The sequence below is a fragment of the Temnothorax nylanderi genome, unplaced genomic scaffold (genome assembly GCF_030848795.1).
Source record: "Temnothorax nylanderi isolate EJ_2023f unplaced genomic scaffold, tnyl_v1.0 TNYL_tig0111_pilon, whole genome shotgun sequence".
Classification (NCBI taxonomy): Eukaryota; Metazoa; Arthropoda; class Insecta; order Hymenoptera; family Formicidae; genus Temnothorax; species Temnothorax nylanderi.
Genome location: NW_027249173.1, coordinates 149,057 through 167,485, shown reverse-complemented (window position 1 = coordinate 167,485; position 18,429 = coordinate 149,057). Strand labels below are relative to the sequence as shown.

The 18,429-nt window shown below is 36.7% G+C and overlaps 1 protein-coding gene across 2 annotated transcripts; it reads right to left on the bottom strand.

Annotated features, from left to right (window-relative positions):
* Positions 1–2,651: 2,651 nt before the first annotated feature.
* Positions 2,652–11,279, bottom strand: LOC139776065 (uncharacterized). 2 transcript variants are annotated; one of them, XM_071712510.1, is made up of 4 exons: positions 10,923–11,279; positions 10,056–10,161; positions 9,752–9,949; positions 2,652–9,660 (listed from the first exon to the last, which is right to left on the bottom strand). In XM_071712510.1, the coding sequence occupies exons 2-4, from the start codon at positions 10,152–10,154 to the stop codon at positions 7,741–7,743; spliced, it is 2,217 nt and encodes a 738-aa protein (XP_071568611.1). In that variant the 5' UTR covers positions 10,155–10,161; positions 10,923–11,279; the 3' UTR covers positions 2,652–7,740. The 2 variants fall into 2 exon arrangements, with proteins under 2 accessions (XP_071568611.1, XP_071568613.1); XM_071712512.1 differs by lacking the exon at positions 10,923–11,279 and adding an exon at positions 10,323–10,844.
* Positions 11,280–18,429: the final 7,150 nt, after the last annotated feature.

Genomic DNA, 18,429 nt, shown 5'->3' with positions numbered 1-18,429 from the left:
TTGTCACCGGAAAAGGACGCGTCACTGTTTCAAATTGATCAGCGGCGACAGTGGCAGGTGGTCGACAAAACTGACTTTGCTTCGTGAGAATGTACGGTGCGTCTTAGCGAGTGAGAGTCCATTGCACGCCTCGTTTGGCATAGACAGGAAAGGGAAAGTCCTCCCTCTGTTTCGCTCTTCTCGCACGGAATCTTTTTCTACGACACGAAGCGCCAAAATGATCCGTCACGATATACATAATAGTGAAAGCATTAGTAGAGCTGTATATTATTTTGATTTAAATTGTTATCCGCTCTCGTGCATCATCTACATACCTTAACAGATAAATACTTGTTTTATGCTTTTCGATTTTGTGAAAGTTTGCAGAAATTATTTCAAATAATGATATTACATACCGATACCGTAACATAAACTTGATAAAAACATAATATTGTTGCTTTAAATTATACAAGTCTTGAATATCATATATATATAATTTATATTTTCCATTACTATTACAACATATTGCTATTTTAGGATAGCCCTACCTTCTTCCTCCCTTATTCTAATATTCCTTAATTTCTTTTAGTTTTCTTTTCTTTCCTTTTTTATGACAATTTTTTTCATCCAGCGAATTTCCTCTTCCGCCAGTAGTTGCATCACTTTACAACGCAATACATTTTTTCATATAAAGAGCACGAAGGAACGTAAATTTTTTAATGCTATTGATTGGTGTAATTAAACAGAGTTTTTGTTCAAAGTGACGGCCTTGTACATTGAGACATCTTTCCTCGGCAGCAGTGGCAGAGCGGCACTATGAGTACCTGTTATTGCTTCACATGCTTGAATAATTCTTCGTTGTAAAGAATTAACGTCGCATTAACCGGCCTTTCTCGTAGACTTTTTGTTTAATAGCATCCCAAATAAAAAATCCAACGGCGTCAAATCTGGAGAGCGCGTAGGCCAATTGCCACAAGTTTTGACATAAATTCTTTACAACGAAGAATTATTCAAGCATGTGAAACAATAACACTGTTTAGCCCCGGTCTCCCCTACTCATTGCAGTGTTCAAGGCTGTCACTTTGAACAAAATTTATAATTATGTAAAAATTTTCTTATTTTCTAGTAATAAAGTAGTTGAAGCACACTATTAAATTATTTATTATAGCCTAAAAACAAATTCATAAAATTTTTTAATAAAAATGTTTAGATGTCAATATCTCTTAAACAAAGCGTTTACGGGCATACCTCCAGAGGAAAATTTTTTCTTGTTTTGAGGTCCTAAGTTCATATTTTAAGGTAGGACATTTAACCCTGAAACATACCTGTATATAAAGAACATTTTTTATCTCTCGAAGAATTTTTGAGATATACTGAAAGAAGCCAAAAATCGTTTTACATATAAGAAGTGATTTTACGTTTAAAACCGTTTTTGACTTTAACTGATAATTTTTTAATTTATCTATTTATGTACTTACGTATAGCAGTTTTATTAAAATAAGAATTTCCGACGTCGCTTAAACTGTAACCTTTTCATCTCCATATCTCGCGATAATTTTCTGATTATCTTTCTGTCCTTATTTTTTTTTAATATTCGAGAATCTTTATTATATATACAGATTCTTATATTTTTTTCATATCTGTATCTTACTGTTAAAGTGATATCTAGTTAAAATGTATTTGCTTTTCCAACCACAATCTCCATATCTCTCTACACTTGATCTCAACAGCTTCCTCTCTTGATCTCTTCATTTTCGATTCTTACGGTAATGTATAATATTTATCTCGCTGACTCCCATTTAAATTTATTCTCTCTATATTCTTTTCTACTTCACTTAAGCATTTCTTAAATATTTTGTTAATTAAATTTCCTAATTTTTTGTTCAAATTTAAGTACTCTTCTTGCTTTTACATTCATTATTGTTTGTCTAATATATTCCAGTCCAATTCCAGCGATCGTACGTTTTATGTCATTACAAAATCAGCTTCGATTTTCTACACTTATAATTAAATGTCTTTCTCTAAAGAATTAAAGAAACTTCTCAGCATTTTCTCATTTGCTCTCTTTCTTCGTTTAACTAGCATTACGTCACCTTACATATCTAAAATTTTTGAGAAAATTAGAAAGACAAGGCTATTAAAGGAGAATATTTTTTTTGATCGAAAATACTTTTGCTGAAAAAAGTTTACAATAATCTGTAATATCAAATATTCGTAAGTAGTTTATAAATTCATATCTATACACATATATTTATTATATATTTTATAATTTATTATAATAGATTTTTTATATATGGAATAAAAAACGTATCAATACATAAAAAAGGTAAAAAATTATGGACAATAAAAAGATAGGCAAAGAGCTTCTAATTAATTTGATACATGTACATTGATCCATATAGCCAACACTTGTACTTATCACTTTTTAATATTTGGGATCAAAATGATAGATAAATATAAAATTACAATATAAAATTCTAATAAAATTTTAGTTAAACATAATTTAATTGTAAGAATATGCAATATTGAGAGGAGATTATGATAGACAACAATCTTTCTCGATATCTTCGAAAGAGCATGGAAATCTTAAGAACATGGAAGACAGTTTTGTAATTTACGAGATTAATTATGTCTAAGGTTCAACGGATAATAAAGCGAGATATAGATAGGCAAACTTTGGAAAAACCATGTATTATAGAATAATAGATTACAATATTTGTGGTAATAATGATATAATAAACTGCAATATACCTGGACAATAATAATAATCAATAAGAATCTAAAATAACACAAATACTGAATACATATTATTAACAATAATGAGAGGAGGAGCGGCGTCGAGGAAATTTCGGCAGAGGAACGAGCCAAGCCGCTATCAAATTACAATTAAAAAAGAGAAACGTGATAAAGTCATAAAACTGACAAAATTCTCATCGGCGTTCGAGTACGCTGTTCTCCGAAGACTTAAAAGAAGCACTCAGAATCACGATGTTTCAGTATCGTTATTAAAGATCCGCATTTTTTTGCAAAATGCATAAATTTAATTCATCTTAAATAAACTTATAAATAAACGTCCGCCAACGCGTACTAAGCGCCATTCGCCATGCCTCGTATTCGAATGAAAATTAAAAGAAAAAAAAATTAAAAAAGAAAAAAAGAAAAACGATACAGGACTGTATACTTTACTCGTAGATAAATAAATATATTAACAGGATCAGAATTTTTTGTAATAAGAAATCATTATTATCGTACATCTACGGTAATAATTTCACATGCGATGGTGAACCACCTTCACTTCGCTTAAAACGTCTTTTTCCCATCGACGAAGCTCTGCGTTTCGCGAAAGGCAAGTTGCTATTTACAGCAAACTGTAATTTGCATGGGTCTCAGTGAGGTCCATCACACTTGTTGATTCTAGGGAATAAAAAGCTCATTCGTGTCTTATAAATTATTCGTGAGGCTGTATCGTCCGCGGTTTTCCCCCTCGAGTCCGTGCCATTCGCAATCTCATTTTCGAAACGTAAAAAAAATCAACCCGAGCAACAACACATCGATCTGCATGTCGCGACGCGGTTTAACCGAGTCGTCGCTTCCATGGCGCTTAGTGCATTACTAAATATAACAATTGGTCTACATCGTAGAAGGGACTCAGGTCGCAAAATAATGTCGCTAATAGTGGTTACACAGCCTTATTCCTACATTGTTTCTAGGAGAATTCAGCCGATATATCGTGAGGTCGCGATTTTCAAAAATAACAGAGGTATTTTTGCATCATCACATTTTTTTTAAGCGGCGCACATTTAATTTATCTTCTTTTTTATCGCGTTTACAATTGCACTGTCTCTCTCTCTCTCTCTCTTTCTCTTTCTCCGCGGATTGGTCCTTTCCATACGATTGTATATAAACAATAACTACTCGCGAGCTGAGATCTCTCTCTTAATGATACTAATGAAGCACCTCGAATACACTGAACAAACGTGACGAAATGTCCGGGAATAAAATTCGAGAGGAGACGATTTTCTCTTCGAGTTCGAACAGCTCACAAGTATATTCTAAAATATCGAAGCATGCGACACGGGGATCACGATAAAAGTGCGGTTCGCAAATTTAAATAGTTGCAAAGAGTCTCCCTGTAGTAGCCCGAATAGTCTCTTAAAACTATCAGTAGATATACCCAGGATATTTAGAAGAACGGCGAATGACTGAAGAAGAATATTTCTTCCTATAAAAATGCCGTTTCCGAACATTTACACAGATATCCTTACATCAATTCTTGCAGCTAACATTCAAAGCGCTCTTCTAGTTACCTTTACTTTTATTCCGTTTTAAGAAATAACTTTCAGAATATAGTTTTTTATGTTTTTGTAATAAGAACGCAATTTAAAAATTTTTTAGAATTCGAATATCATAATTTATCTGCTTTTTATTAAAAATAGTAGAAAGGCGAAATTCCAGTCTATAATATTTACAATCACAAAAAAATGAAAAGAAGCTAAGCGTTTAATTCTACGCGCAGTAACGATTAATTTTTCAACACTCTTCTTTTTTTGTTCGTAAAAAAATAATACTTAGTTTTGGGGGATAATTTCGCGGTTTCCTAAATTGCTCCGTTCTCAGCCAAGAAGCTACATTACGAAGTACAAAAATATATTTTTAACAAAGCCGACTTTGTTGAGATCGGTCTAAGACAGCCAATTATTCATTATTACACGCATACACACGACGCTACGCGATTAAAATCGACTCTTTCCAACTATTTCAATTTAAAAATGGCAGCTTTATCCGCCGCTTCATCTTATTGTGGCAGCGATTGTTAAAAACCGTTAGAATATGACAACGTATCGTCTATACCGGAGGCCAAACACTATTTTCATCCTTATAGAAGATCGTTTGTTAGCATTAAGAGCATCGGTGACTACATAACGCGTTTAGACATTAGGTTTCGCTAAAACTGTTAAGTTTTTGTTCAGCGCTTTCAGGAACAAGGTCGCCGATGCGCGCGATGTGCGTTTAGACGTCCCGCATTAAATAAGAAAATAATGTGCGCGACCCGGTCGCGACTAATCGAAGGATAATTGAGTAATTGTGTGCGCGATAATTGACCGATTAGTCTCGATCAGGCTGTATGTCATGGGCGAATCTTTTTTCTTAGGCTGATAAAACTGGCAGAGTACACCCAACCGAGAAGCGATTATCTCTGGTCGATTACTATGTGGTAGCACTATATATGTTTTCACAGTTTACTTATACGAGATTACGGCGAGTTCGTGATGGCAGATTTGTCCCCTGTAAATTGACTCTGAGTATTTAACGCGTGGAGGACAATCGTTCAAACGAAAACTCATGAGATGAGTGACATTGAAGAAATACGATGAAATACGATCGACTCTCGCAGTCGAGACATGAGATACGGTTCTGTACGAACGCGGCCAGTGAGTCGTCATCTAGTTCTTTCCAGTTGTTTAATTCATCGAGTTAAACAAAATATTGAGATTTTTATGTAAAAAATGAAAATATATATATTGCCTTGTTAAATGCATATATATTTTTTAACTCTTCTGCGATAATATAATACATATAAATTTGAAACAATATATAAATTCAAATCGTTGTAAAGTTTGATATTCAGAACAATGATAAAATTAAGAAAACGACTCACTGACTGTACATTTTGAGAAAGAGAAGCTGTAGGCTTCGCGTTATAAATACGGCAATAATCCTATTTAATTTGTTTTCATTCTCTTGAAATGGAACAATTTGAACAAACATCATCCATCTAATTAATATACTTCGCACAAGAAACATATATTTGCCTGATAAATCTTTAAACAATTGTTATTTTTTAACTGCAAAATTATTGTTCTATTACTTCCAAATTCCCAATCGTTCTTGGCATTTGCACATTTCAAAATTAAAAAACACATTTTTCATAATAAACTACAATTACGCATTCGTTGAAATACAAATCGTAATTATCTATTCGAGCACGTTATCAGATCATACAGATATTCACATTATTGACGACGCGCACGTGCGAGAAAACACGACGTCGCTCCGATACAATATTCTTTTCGAAAATCATCGTTAAAGCTGAATTATATTAAACTTTAAATTGACTATTTATAACCGATAATATGAAGAATCCTATTAAAATTTTGTTGCGGAATGTTTGGCGATTTAGTGCAATTAGATTGTTACCGTATTTATAATGCAAAGTTTTTCTATGGAAAATTTTGGTAGAAATTCTCCGATTGCTTTGTAGATAGATAAGTACGAGATGATGAGCTGTTTTACATTCTATAATGAAATGCTTCTTTCTTCGTAAATCTACAGCAACGTTCGCCTTGCAATAATTACATGTTATTCTGGCTTAAACCTACCGATTCTTCTTAACTATAGACAATACCGTTGTATGCTTAATGGAGCTAGGCAAAACACTAGTTCACACATTTCAATTATGGAGTAAATCTCACGGTCATTACTGAACTGACTCACTGGATTATCGCATAATCCATCAAATAACAAAGATCCTGAATATCACCGATCTCGCGTACATCACTGCATTAAATAGTGCTTCAACGAATTCTCGGTAGTTTAGAAACATCCAGGCATCGCGCGATCACACAATGTTTAACAATATTCGAAAATATGCGTTTTACCCAGCTTTAGCGCTTAGTCCAATTCAAAAATGTATTTCAATTCGTTTTCGTGCGTAGAGACAATGAGGCAGCGTTCAGAAATCTCGTATACTTAAAAGTACCATAATATCACTTTCTCTGTTTATCCGACCTTATTTGCCGCAAGATATTGGAAGCAGATTGTGACAGTACTGAAAATCGTACAGCGTATGTAACGTAAACTATAGATTTTCAATACTGGCAGTGAATATCGGAACGCAGCCTAACTAAACGGATCTCGATTAGCAAGCGTGAACTCATGTTCTCAAATGATCACATTCGTCGCCGTAGTGGGTACAGTAAAAATACCAAACAACAAATTTATATTTATACTTATTTTCTGAGCGGATATAGATATATATCCATATTATATATACTTGTTCAAAATCAGAATTTAAACATTTAACGAATTATTATATTTTAATTTTAAAAAATGCTTATTTTTCTACAAAATATAGAGTAAAAAGAATTATATTTATCATATTTCATCAATTAAACTAGATAAAGAAAAATTTAATAAATTCCACTATAATAAAAGCTCGACATTTCGGAACTCAGCAATAACTTCATAATTACAAGTACAGAGATATGAAAATTATAACAAAAACTGAAACTGTTACTAAAAACATTCAAACGACATTCAAGAAAATAATCTGTTATAAGTAAGGCCATTGCATGAAAATTGATGAATCAAATTGTACATGAATTCAAATTGTACCCAGCTTCGATCACGAATAAGTTTCCCGACACTCCTATGAGTAGACTAACGTTGATAAATCCTTGATATCACACGTAGTACCGTTATTATAAGAACACTGTGACAGTTATAAAATCACAAATAATGTTCGTCACGTATCCGCGCGATGATAATCGATCAAAGCCGTTTCAAAGACATATCAATTCCGTTCAGGACTCGAAGTAAGGGTTTGAATTCTAATCATCAACGATATCTCCCCCCGCCTATCTGTTCGCGATGTCTTTCATTTCTTCCTGACTTCTTTCTATTGAATAAAGTTCTATCTATTTACATCAAAGCCCTTGGTCGCGCGCCGACACAGCTGAGTACCAGCTGTAGGCCTGGCTATCACGAGAGCACGGGAGCGATCTCGGTCGCGTCCTTGCAGTCTTGAATGGATAATTGAGCGATCTCGCTCACCATCTCCTCCTGAGCCTCCTTCTTCAGTATCGTGTATCCCGGTTGCACCTGTTCCTCGTTCTCGCACATCGCTTTGCCATTAGCTGGCCTTGCCTGGCCATTCGCCTTTTTCTTACCCGACGATTCCTCACTGGACGCGCCTGGATTAATCTTGAAAACACTCTTGATAATGCTGTTCATCGGCGAGGATTTCGGAAGCTCCGAATACTTATTAACTTTGGTTATTACTCTTCGCGGTTGCGCATTGCCTTTGACAAACTTATTGGCATTCTTCTGAACAGTCAATTGTTGCGTGGCTGACACTTCCGTTTCTTTCGTTTCCATCGAAGATGTTTTACAAGATTCTAGTTTTACAGAATTCTTTTCTTCACATGGCGGCGCTTCCTCGACAGTACGCGTATGTTCCGAACCACAGACATCTTCTTTCTCCGGGTACCCATACTCAACGCTGTTCATCGGTGAGCACTTCGGAAGCTGCGAATAGTTATGCTTATTACCTTTGGTTATTACTCTTCGCGGTTGCGCATTGCCTTTGAAAAACTTATTGGCATTCTTCTGAACAGTAAATTGTTGCGTAGCTGACACTTCCGTTTCTTTCGTCTCCATCAAAGATGTTTTACAGGATTCTAGTTTTACGGAATTCTTTTCTTCACATGGCGGCGTTTCGTCGACAGTACGCATAAGTTCTGAACTACAGACGTCCTCTTTCTCCGGGTATACATACTCAACCACGAGCTCATCACTCTTCTTAAGATCCTCATCTAAATCTGTCACCGGGACAATCTTCGGTTCCTCTACTTTTTCTACTGGAGCTTTGCTCTCCGCATGATTAGTTGTATCTTGCCGCTCCATCGGCACTTCCCTTTGAAGAACTTTAACGGGACTCTTCGGCTTCGTGAAAGATTGGTCTTCCTTATTTTGGCAATTTGTACAAGAAGTGTGTGTTGGTGAATTTGTCTGTCTCTTAGTAACGTTGTTTTTCTGAGCTACTCCCATATGCGGTCTGCTTGCTCTATGCGCATTACTTTGTACATTGAATGACCCAGATTGCTCAGCATACGGCGACTGTACATGATTAAAGTGTATTTGTGACTGTTGCGGTTGCTGTTGCATCCTACGAATATCGACGTGCATCGTATTGTCTATATGTGGCGGCGGCGGTGGCGGCGTCGGCTGCTGCTGTTGTTGCTGGTAAGTAGGATATGGCTGAAAGGGCTTGATCTGATTCGAAAGATTAATGGCCGGGTTGGTATTTGCGGCCGGCCCATATGGTAGATTCGAGTTCGGATGCATATACTTAGTATTCACATACTGCGGCCACGTTTGCCTCGGTTGAAATTGATGCTGTGCCGCAATAACATTTTGCACAACTTGACCGTCTCTACCGCGCTCGCGATAGTTGTACTGATCGAGGGCGATTCGATGAACGCTGTTGTGGCACTGCTGCGATACGATGTGTCCGGATATGAAGATAGGCTCGTTCTTGGAAATCGCCGAGCTTTGAGGCTGATGCCCGTAGCTATCATAGTGCATATTTTCGTTGTTAATAGTCCTACCATAGGCGACGCTCGAGTGATACTGCGGCGGCTGTGGTATGTACTCTTGCTGGTGCTGTTGCTGTTCCGGGTACTGAGGAAATTGCGACATGGGAGGTTGAACGTCGATCCAGGTTTCCTGCTGCGGCGGACGCTGTTCATTGTCGCGTATGGCTAACACTGCGTTCCAGACCTCCTTCAGCTCGCCCGTGATGTCTCGATCTTTTAGTATTGTATAATTACGATTGAAGACTACCCCTGCGTTCATCGCTTCTATGAAGTCTAATAGTAACTCGATAAAGCTCGTACGCTTCTGTTAGAAAATAATAGGGTACATGTGACAAAAATTATTTGCGCTATTGTTTATCAATCAAGACTTTACAGATTAAAAATGTCTCATTTACCTTTGCGTCCTGAGCATTCTTGCCGCTCATTCGCAGGACCTCGGGGTTGGCCATTACAGCAAACACTATGGCTTCCGTCTTTGTGCGAGGCGGTGGCACTCTCATACCTCCGTAGAGTGGCACAGGCAGTGAAGGTCTGCGAGGCATTGCAATTTTGTCCCAAGACAGTACGTTTACATAACACGGAGCCGTAGTGCCCTGTACCAAGAGAATCGACATTTATATAATACCCACGCCATTGATTCCTACAAGTTATGTAATAAACAATTCTTGCAGTAACACTGTTATCACAATGACACAATACCTGTATGAAATCCTGTATACACATGTGCGGCTGCGGTGGATTCTTGAAAAGTCGTGCCCCATTGCGCCCCTTCATTCTGGACACGCTACTTTCTGTCATCTTGCAGCTGAAAATCAATCGATTCAATAGCAAAAATTCTACGCACGTAATTCCATCTATGCTATCGAAATGTGCGCTCTTTTCTCGTACGGATGTTTCTAGCGTTAGTGACGTTTACAACGGACAAGGAAACAGCGATCGGCTTGTCTTACAAAATCATATACGTACAGATCGAAGTTTTAATCCTCAAATCAACGGGCGACTGATTTCCGAAACCCTCCTCCAAATTAGCGCGGTCCGTTACATGTGCGGAGCACGCCCTATCGCGGACCCGAAGCCCGGAGGGGTATCGAGGATTCCGCGGCCCCCTTCTCACGACCCCCCGTAACGACAAGCGGCACCGCGTGAGCGGGTTGTCCCGGAAAAAGAGGAGTTATCAGTTGAAAAACACTTCGATGCCAATATGGCGCGGTGAGCGGAATCGCGCACGTTATGACAGATGCGGCCGCGCGAAACGGGCCCCCGCGGTGCCCGCGGTCGCTGTGCCGTTGTGCGCGGCTCTCGCGAGACGAACCGACGGACGAATTACGTAACGCGACACACACGGGGGAAAGAAGGACGACACCGCGCGGGCCAGATTCCCGAGCGATCGAGGTCGCCCGAGGCACGGCCAAGGTTACACGCGCCCTGTCAACATAACCTGTCAAAGCGCCGCGGTGAAGCTCGCGCCGCCGAGTCGCTCGCGACGTCGCGGGGGTCGGAGGGAAGGAGGTAGGAGGGAGGTCCAAGCGGGTCTCACGTCTCGCGTTTCTTGCCGTGGAAACTCACCCCGATGGCGAAGTCACATTCGCGGGAGAACAGTCTCAAACAGCCGCGAAGCCGACGCGAAACATTCCCAGGATGAGGAAAGCCGACTCAAGGGAGACGAGCCATCTCAGCCATCCGTTCCTTTTGTTTATTATCTTCCCGGGGGGCTGCACGCTGCACGGCGCCCGATCGACACCTCACGCCCTCGCGGCTCGCCGCGGTCGCCACGAGAACTTTCGTCCGTCGTTCCAACATGGCGCGCGCGCGTGCGCGGACGGCCGCCTCGCCGGAAACCGGGAGCGCCGTGAAGTTACCTGCCTGTATGCGAATTCCCTAGAGCGTGTCTCGCGCGCGCTTTCGCGCGGCGATGAGGCGATTCGCGCGCGACTTCAGACCGCCGCCTGCCTGCGGCCTGCCGCCCCCGTTGGCTAGCTGGGATTCACGTCGGTTTATTTCGATATCGGGCGAATGAATTTTCGTAAGCCCGTTCCATCGAGCTTCGTCGTTCCTCGATGAAACAATTTAAGGGTGATGGATCGAATACGGTAATTATTAGGCGATTTTTGGCGATCGTTTGGTATGGCTTGGTACATATACCAAAGTCGCTATCCGTGGCTGCTATTGGTTCTGGTGCAGTTTGGTACCCGTTGGTTGCTTATACCAGAGTCACGCCAAAAATCGCCTTTTATCGTTGTCTGTTTGTCGATGATGCGATTACCCCGATCAAATCTCTATTGACTCAAATAGTTGCAAAGAATGTAAAGAACAAAATGGCGAGCAGCGAGTAGCCGCGCTATATCGATCGAAGGAGATTCAATAGATTTGTTCGCGTTGCTTGAAATTCCTAAAAATCCCTGCACTTAAAACGAGGTAAATTATACATGGAAAATAGAAAAAGCGAAGATTGTAAGTGCAAGAAATGCAGACAACACGAACAGACCTAATTAATATTTGCATCTATAACAATAATGTTAAATGTCATTACTAGGTGTCTACGGCAATTCGGAGCTGAAGATCGCAAGAAATTCGCATGCAGCTGGTTCAGGATTCCGTTCGGCGACTGCATCAGGCGTAAGTAGTTTTTAAACAATGGCCGCGTTCAGCAGACACAACTGTTGAGTGTCGTCTTATCAACACGCTACGCTGATTTGCTCGGTCTAAAAGTAAGAGCCAATCACGTTCGATCGCTACTGAACGGTTTGTTCTGCTGAACGCGCCCAATGCAAGTACTATTACAACATATTTTGCTAGACGTCGGCTCGACATTCATTTGAAAATTATCGAAAGCGTTGCGACATTCGAAAGTTCTGTTACTCTCGCAAATTCGATCTTATGCCCTGTCTAGACCAGAGGATGTGCCTACTTGTGACTCACCTTGGAATGCATTCCGTTTCACGCACGATGCATCATTTATCCATGTTTAACATTCGGTGAACAACAAGGATAAATGATGCATTATGCACATTGTGCGTGAAACGAAATGTACTCCTAGTGAGTAGTGTACACTACTCACTAGGATAAACCACAAGTAGGATCATCCTCTGGTCTAGACAGGGCATTATCCCGACCTTGAAACAAACAACTGCAAACGCGTTGTTTAACAATTACTGATCGAACAATATAATAAACATATTATTGTCAATGTTACAGAGTATCGTTATCGAACTTTATCACATTCAACAATTCCGCACGCGTATGTTTTAACCTTGACGGAACAATTATAAACAATTAGCGCGACGAATGATGGATATAAGAGAAGGGAAAGAAAAAAAGGACGGTCGATCGACGGTTTGAAAAGCACCTTATACTGAAACTTGCTGTAGAACTCGCACAAGCAGGCGGCTCGGAGGACTGTAGTTAGCGACTATTAATATCATCGATCGGGATCGATAGTTCTGCCTGCGAGGCGTCATAATGATATGGTGGATGGTGCGGAGCTCTCTGATACCCCGCCGATACGTCACGTACACCGGTAACGATGTACAAGTGGCGCCAATAATGCTTGCAAACATCGCGCCCCGCTGTACAATCTGTTATCGTTAACTCACACTCGAGAACCGTCCGCTAATGCGATGCCGCTAATGATCCGGCATTAAGAAACAAAAAGACCGGGCGCGCCGCGCCGGTGTTGTTGCGGCAGGACCCTTGTAAAACCGTGCGACTCTATTTCGCCGTAATCGCAAGTTTCTTTCCCTTCGTGATCCGACAGACGAATCTAATAAAATGACGTCAAGACCATCTAAATTTTGTCGGTTTAACGTACTATACTCGACGATTTAAATTAACCTTTACCTTGCTTCAACTATTTAATGATCCCAAGATCTATTTAAATGTGAAGTTGATTTTAGAAGAAAAAGAGAGTTGAATTCATTTTATTTGTCTCTACTGAATTCTTCGTTCGTTTATAAATGCGTCAATTATATTTAACCCTTAAATTTCACTATTATTTAATCAATTTATAATTTATTATTAATTATTAAATTCATAATTAATTATTAAATTGATTTATTTAATTTTAAATATCAAAAGCATCTACCGAGTCACGTCTAAATAGATATATCCTACGTGAAGAGAAAAGCTCTCGAGAAATCGAGCGATCCTGTCGATTGTCATGCGACGCGGTTTGCGCAAAATACGTACGTATAGGCCCGAGAAATCTCGCGCGAGTTCTCGCGTCGTTAATGCGCGATCGTTCCGCTCGATCCGCACGATCGGCGCGATCGTACGGTAAGGACCCTGTAATGCGAAATAATGGGTATCCACCCACTCGATGAAAATTACATGAGACCCTCTCTCGAACGAGGCTCGGGCACTATCTCCACGTGCGCGCGCGCGGGGCCACCACCTTAGGGGGCACGTATGGGCCGCGAAACGAAGGTGGAACGACGGAGCCCCGGAGGTGAGGACGTCGCACGTAGCGCGGCCGACGATAATTGTTTGGTAAGCGCGAACGCCGTAATTAAAATTTCAGAGAATACAGATGCGGAGATACGGCGTCGCGGCACCTCCGTTATTGTTATAGCGTGCGATATGTCGCGGACCGCGGTGTAGCAGATGTTCCATGCATCATGCGATATTAATTCGTGTTGCAACATACATACATTGAGACGAACGCGAAATGGGATAAAGATCTGAGAACAGGTTTCACAGTTCGATTTTATAATTAATTATAATCTTAGAGAGAGATGGGGATTACCTTTGCAGTTTATCTGATAGACATACATAATTATTACTACAATTCTATTTAATGATATCGCAATAAGAATTATAATCATGCGATATATCAATATAATCTGTAATTAGATAAAATAGAGAGAGAGAGAGAGAGAGAGAGAGAGAGAGAGAGATTTGATAAATATAATACCTATTTATATTTATATTTTTTAACATAGATTTATATTTTTTAAATAAGAATTGATGTTCTTTTAAATTGTACTTAATGAATTAATTTGTAGTTAACGGAGAACTGAATGACAAATATCAATATAATGCAATAATTTACCGATTATTTTGTACATATTTTTTTCTGTATAAACAATGTTTGAGAGATACAAGCTTTATACATGTATGTATATTCTATAGTAAGAAATCCTCTCTTTCTCCTTATTTATTTTATTTTATTAAAGTATTAAATATAATCATGATAAAATATTCATACAGCACACTCAATTATTCATACAACATATTTAATATACTATGATAAACTTTTTAATTAAAATAATTATATATACTTATAATAAATATATTTACAATCAAAATCTCTATTTTTTTAATAATTAATTTACTTTTATATTTACATTAGATAAACATGTCTGTCTCTTCTTTCTTTTTTTTTCTATACGAAACTTATATTCTCTGCATACGTAAATTATACACGTTGATTGTATTTGCTCTATATCTCTCGCCGGACAATCGCATAGATAGATAGTTTAAGGAGGGAGAAAAGACTACATATAACCGTGTGTATTCATAATGTGTGTTCATTATTGATTCCGATTCGATAGGGCAGGTAGAGTAAAACGATTTTTGCAACTTTATTTAGCACATCACAAAACGCGCGTAGAAGTCGGGCGCACTATAACGTTATCTTGCAGACAAGCGGAACGAGAGTAACAACAATAGGTACGCATGATATTCGTGATAACATTCAATGCACTGAGATACGTATACGATTTTTTAACTCTCTAAACCATATTACGATTTAATTGTAACGATTCTATTTCTTTATTAGTTTTCATTATATAACAAGTAGATTATAGTTATATACAATATCGCTAATGGTCTAATAATAATATAATTAATATTAAAATGCTGATTATTTAATACATGATATTCTTATCATGTCTTCTTACTGCGATTTCTTATCGACAACCTTTCAGTTCTTTTTGCAAAAGAAAAAAAGGGTTTAATAATTCTTATGAATTTTATAGTATTTATTGAAATTTTACTTTACTGTTTCGAACGAGTCAAATATTATAAGAATATTGAATAGGAGTCTTTATTTATCGACGCAATTGGCAATTATCGTAACAATGTATCACGACGTTTCGACCCGGGGGATTGGCATCTCCAGTATATAAACCCGCGATGTTTATTCTTTTAACCTCACAACATTGCTTAATTTTGTCAGTCGTGTGCGTGCTTCCGACCGGTCTCCGTCTTTGAACACTATGTAACTCGCATCAAGGTGCTCCGCGGAATCGAATATGTAATTATCTATCTGTGTATACCTCATTTTCACCTAATGACGCCTCTTAACGAAATGATTTTTTATTTAGCTTTGACTTATGACTTTTTCGGTCAAAATTCTCATATTCTGAGATGTTCGTGCGTGTATGTAGCTCCATGCTTATTTAGGTAGGACATTATTTCTATAATCTTATTGTATTTTCCGCGTTTTTTACTGTTAGATCTTTTAACTAATTATCTTTTTCCTGCGTTACCGTTCTTGTTGTTAGACACTTGAGAAGGACCCAATCCCCCGGGTCGAAACGTCGTGATACATTGTTACGATAATTGCCAATTGCGTCGATAAATAAAGACTCCTATTTTAAATTAACATTGGCGGATTAACTCATTCTGAAATATTGAATAGTTTTTCTAGTTTTTGACATTAATTGGAATTTAATTTTTGTAAATTCAATTTAAAGACCAATACCTATTTTTGTTATATCTAATATCTTTCACTTAACTCTTTATAATCGAAATATTCGACTTATAAAAATGTCAAAGTTTTACTCTTTTTATTGAAAAATTTCTTTTTGAAACTAGTTTAATCGCCTTAAATGTTTTTCGTATGTGTCGAGATTATTGAACTCTTAAAGTTTTTCACATTTTATAACACAATCTCCATTTTATGAACTTAGAACAGTTTTAAGGACAGAATTAAGCTTTCAAATCAAATCGTGAATTTATATTAATAATGAAACATTTCTCTCTTATTATCCATTATTATCCATTCTTTAATGAACATATTATTTAACAATTATTTAACAATTTTATATTCTAATGCTTAATTTTTATTGATATCTTTCTACAAATCAATAATTTTATTAATCGATACACAAAAATAGTTTATAACTTTTAATTCAATTCAAAATTATTTGCTATTTATAATTTATAAACTGATTTGTATATTTTTACTGTAACGTTTTCTATACTTCCGCATCAGATATAGAAATTGTAATTTAATTATTAAAAAAAAATTATGATTATATGTTAAACTTGTTTAAATATAAATCTAATCATGATATTATGTTTTTGTTGCAGATCTCGCAGATGCAGGATTCCTGAGCCAGTATCGGTGAGTAGAAGGGTTAGGGTAAAGGTGATGCGGTTCTTTCCCGGAGATGATATCGCTGCAGTCTTTGAAATCAGTGCAATGTATTTCGCCTGTAGATTTGCATGCAGATTTTTGCAAATGTTGATCAGAAAAGGGATATAACTGATATAAGTTACAATCTTTTCATTTTAAGAAGAAAAAATAATTGATAAAATAGCAGATTGAAATAGAATCATTTATTATAACACTTTTTTCTCTCTCTTTCGTTCTTTCTCTATTTTTCTTATCTTATTTTAATGATATTATATTATATAACATGTCTTTATCAATACGATTACTAAAGTATGCATTGATAAAGTTAGAAGCTTTTATAGTATTTAGAAGTATAAATTAAAACAATTTTTTAAACGAATTAAATAAAATTCATACGATGCCATCAAATTCACACAATGTGAAAAGAATACCGTGATATTTCATAATTTTAATACATTTTATAAATCTATCTATATAATTCTTTTTATATTTTAATACATATTTTAATATTGAATTACATATTATATATAAAAATTATATTTTGGTTATTATCCAGAAGCATTGGAAAAAAACTAAAGTTTTTATATCTTGAAAATACGTTGAGAATTAATTTCCTATATAATAAAATACATATATTTGATGTGTTATAAATATACAAATATGATTTTTATTATATTACTGACTTATATCACTTATCTGTTCTCGATGTTTGCATTTTTAGCATGGATTTTTTTAAGAGGAAATTTAGCGCAGACGTCTGAACTTTGTAAATCATGATAATAAAAAACTACGATTATTTTACGCTTGTTAATACATTTTGCGATTGTGTTTACTTGTCCGGTTTTTAATTTTCCATGTAATAATAATATACATGATTTAAAAAAATATATGAATTTCGCAGAGTTAGAATCGCGGAAATTAGGAAGTTTCACTGAGATTATTTCGAACAAATTGATATCGTGATTTAGTTTTTTTTTAATTTCGTACTTTTCGTCTATATACAATATCCTATTATACTCTTATTACAATATGGAAACAGAAATTCTGTTAAGTTCGCATAAGTATCGCAATCGTCGCTTAATTATTTTACTTAGGTGATTAATAATATTCATGTGAATCGATTTTGCCGACACTTATACAATTTTTAGTTTTCGATTTATTATTCATATATATTCGCGATTAATTTCATGAAATAGATAACACGAATTTGATATTGAATTCGTGAATGGTAAAGACTTTCGCGGGAATATATTTTCCGTCTGTTTTATTTGCAAGCTACGTTGCAACTTTTAGGTACCGCTTTTTAAATTTCGATTTTTTAAATACAATTTTGATACTGCGATTGATCAAATAATATTAGCAAAGAAATTGCGAAATAGAATTTTGCAAGGATATTGCGAGGTAAAGCGATTTTTCCAGAAATATAACAGTTTTGGCAGATATATTGCGATATTGCGATATGATTGTCGCAAAAATGTTGCGTAAATGTAAATTGAACGCAATGCAAATGTAAATTGAATTTATATTGTATAGAAAATACTAAAAGTATTTTTGTTTTGCGGTATAAATATGTTTTTTAGAGTTTAATTTACAAATATTCTGCGATAGATTATTACTAAATAAATTCGCATTTTATATATCTCTCAATGTGCATATTTTTTAACTAAATTCGCAAAATAAATCGTGGATTTTTTTGTCGCGGGTGCGTGAAGT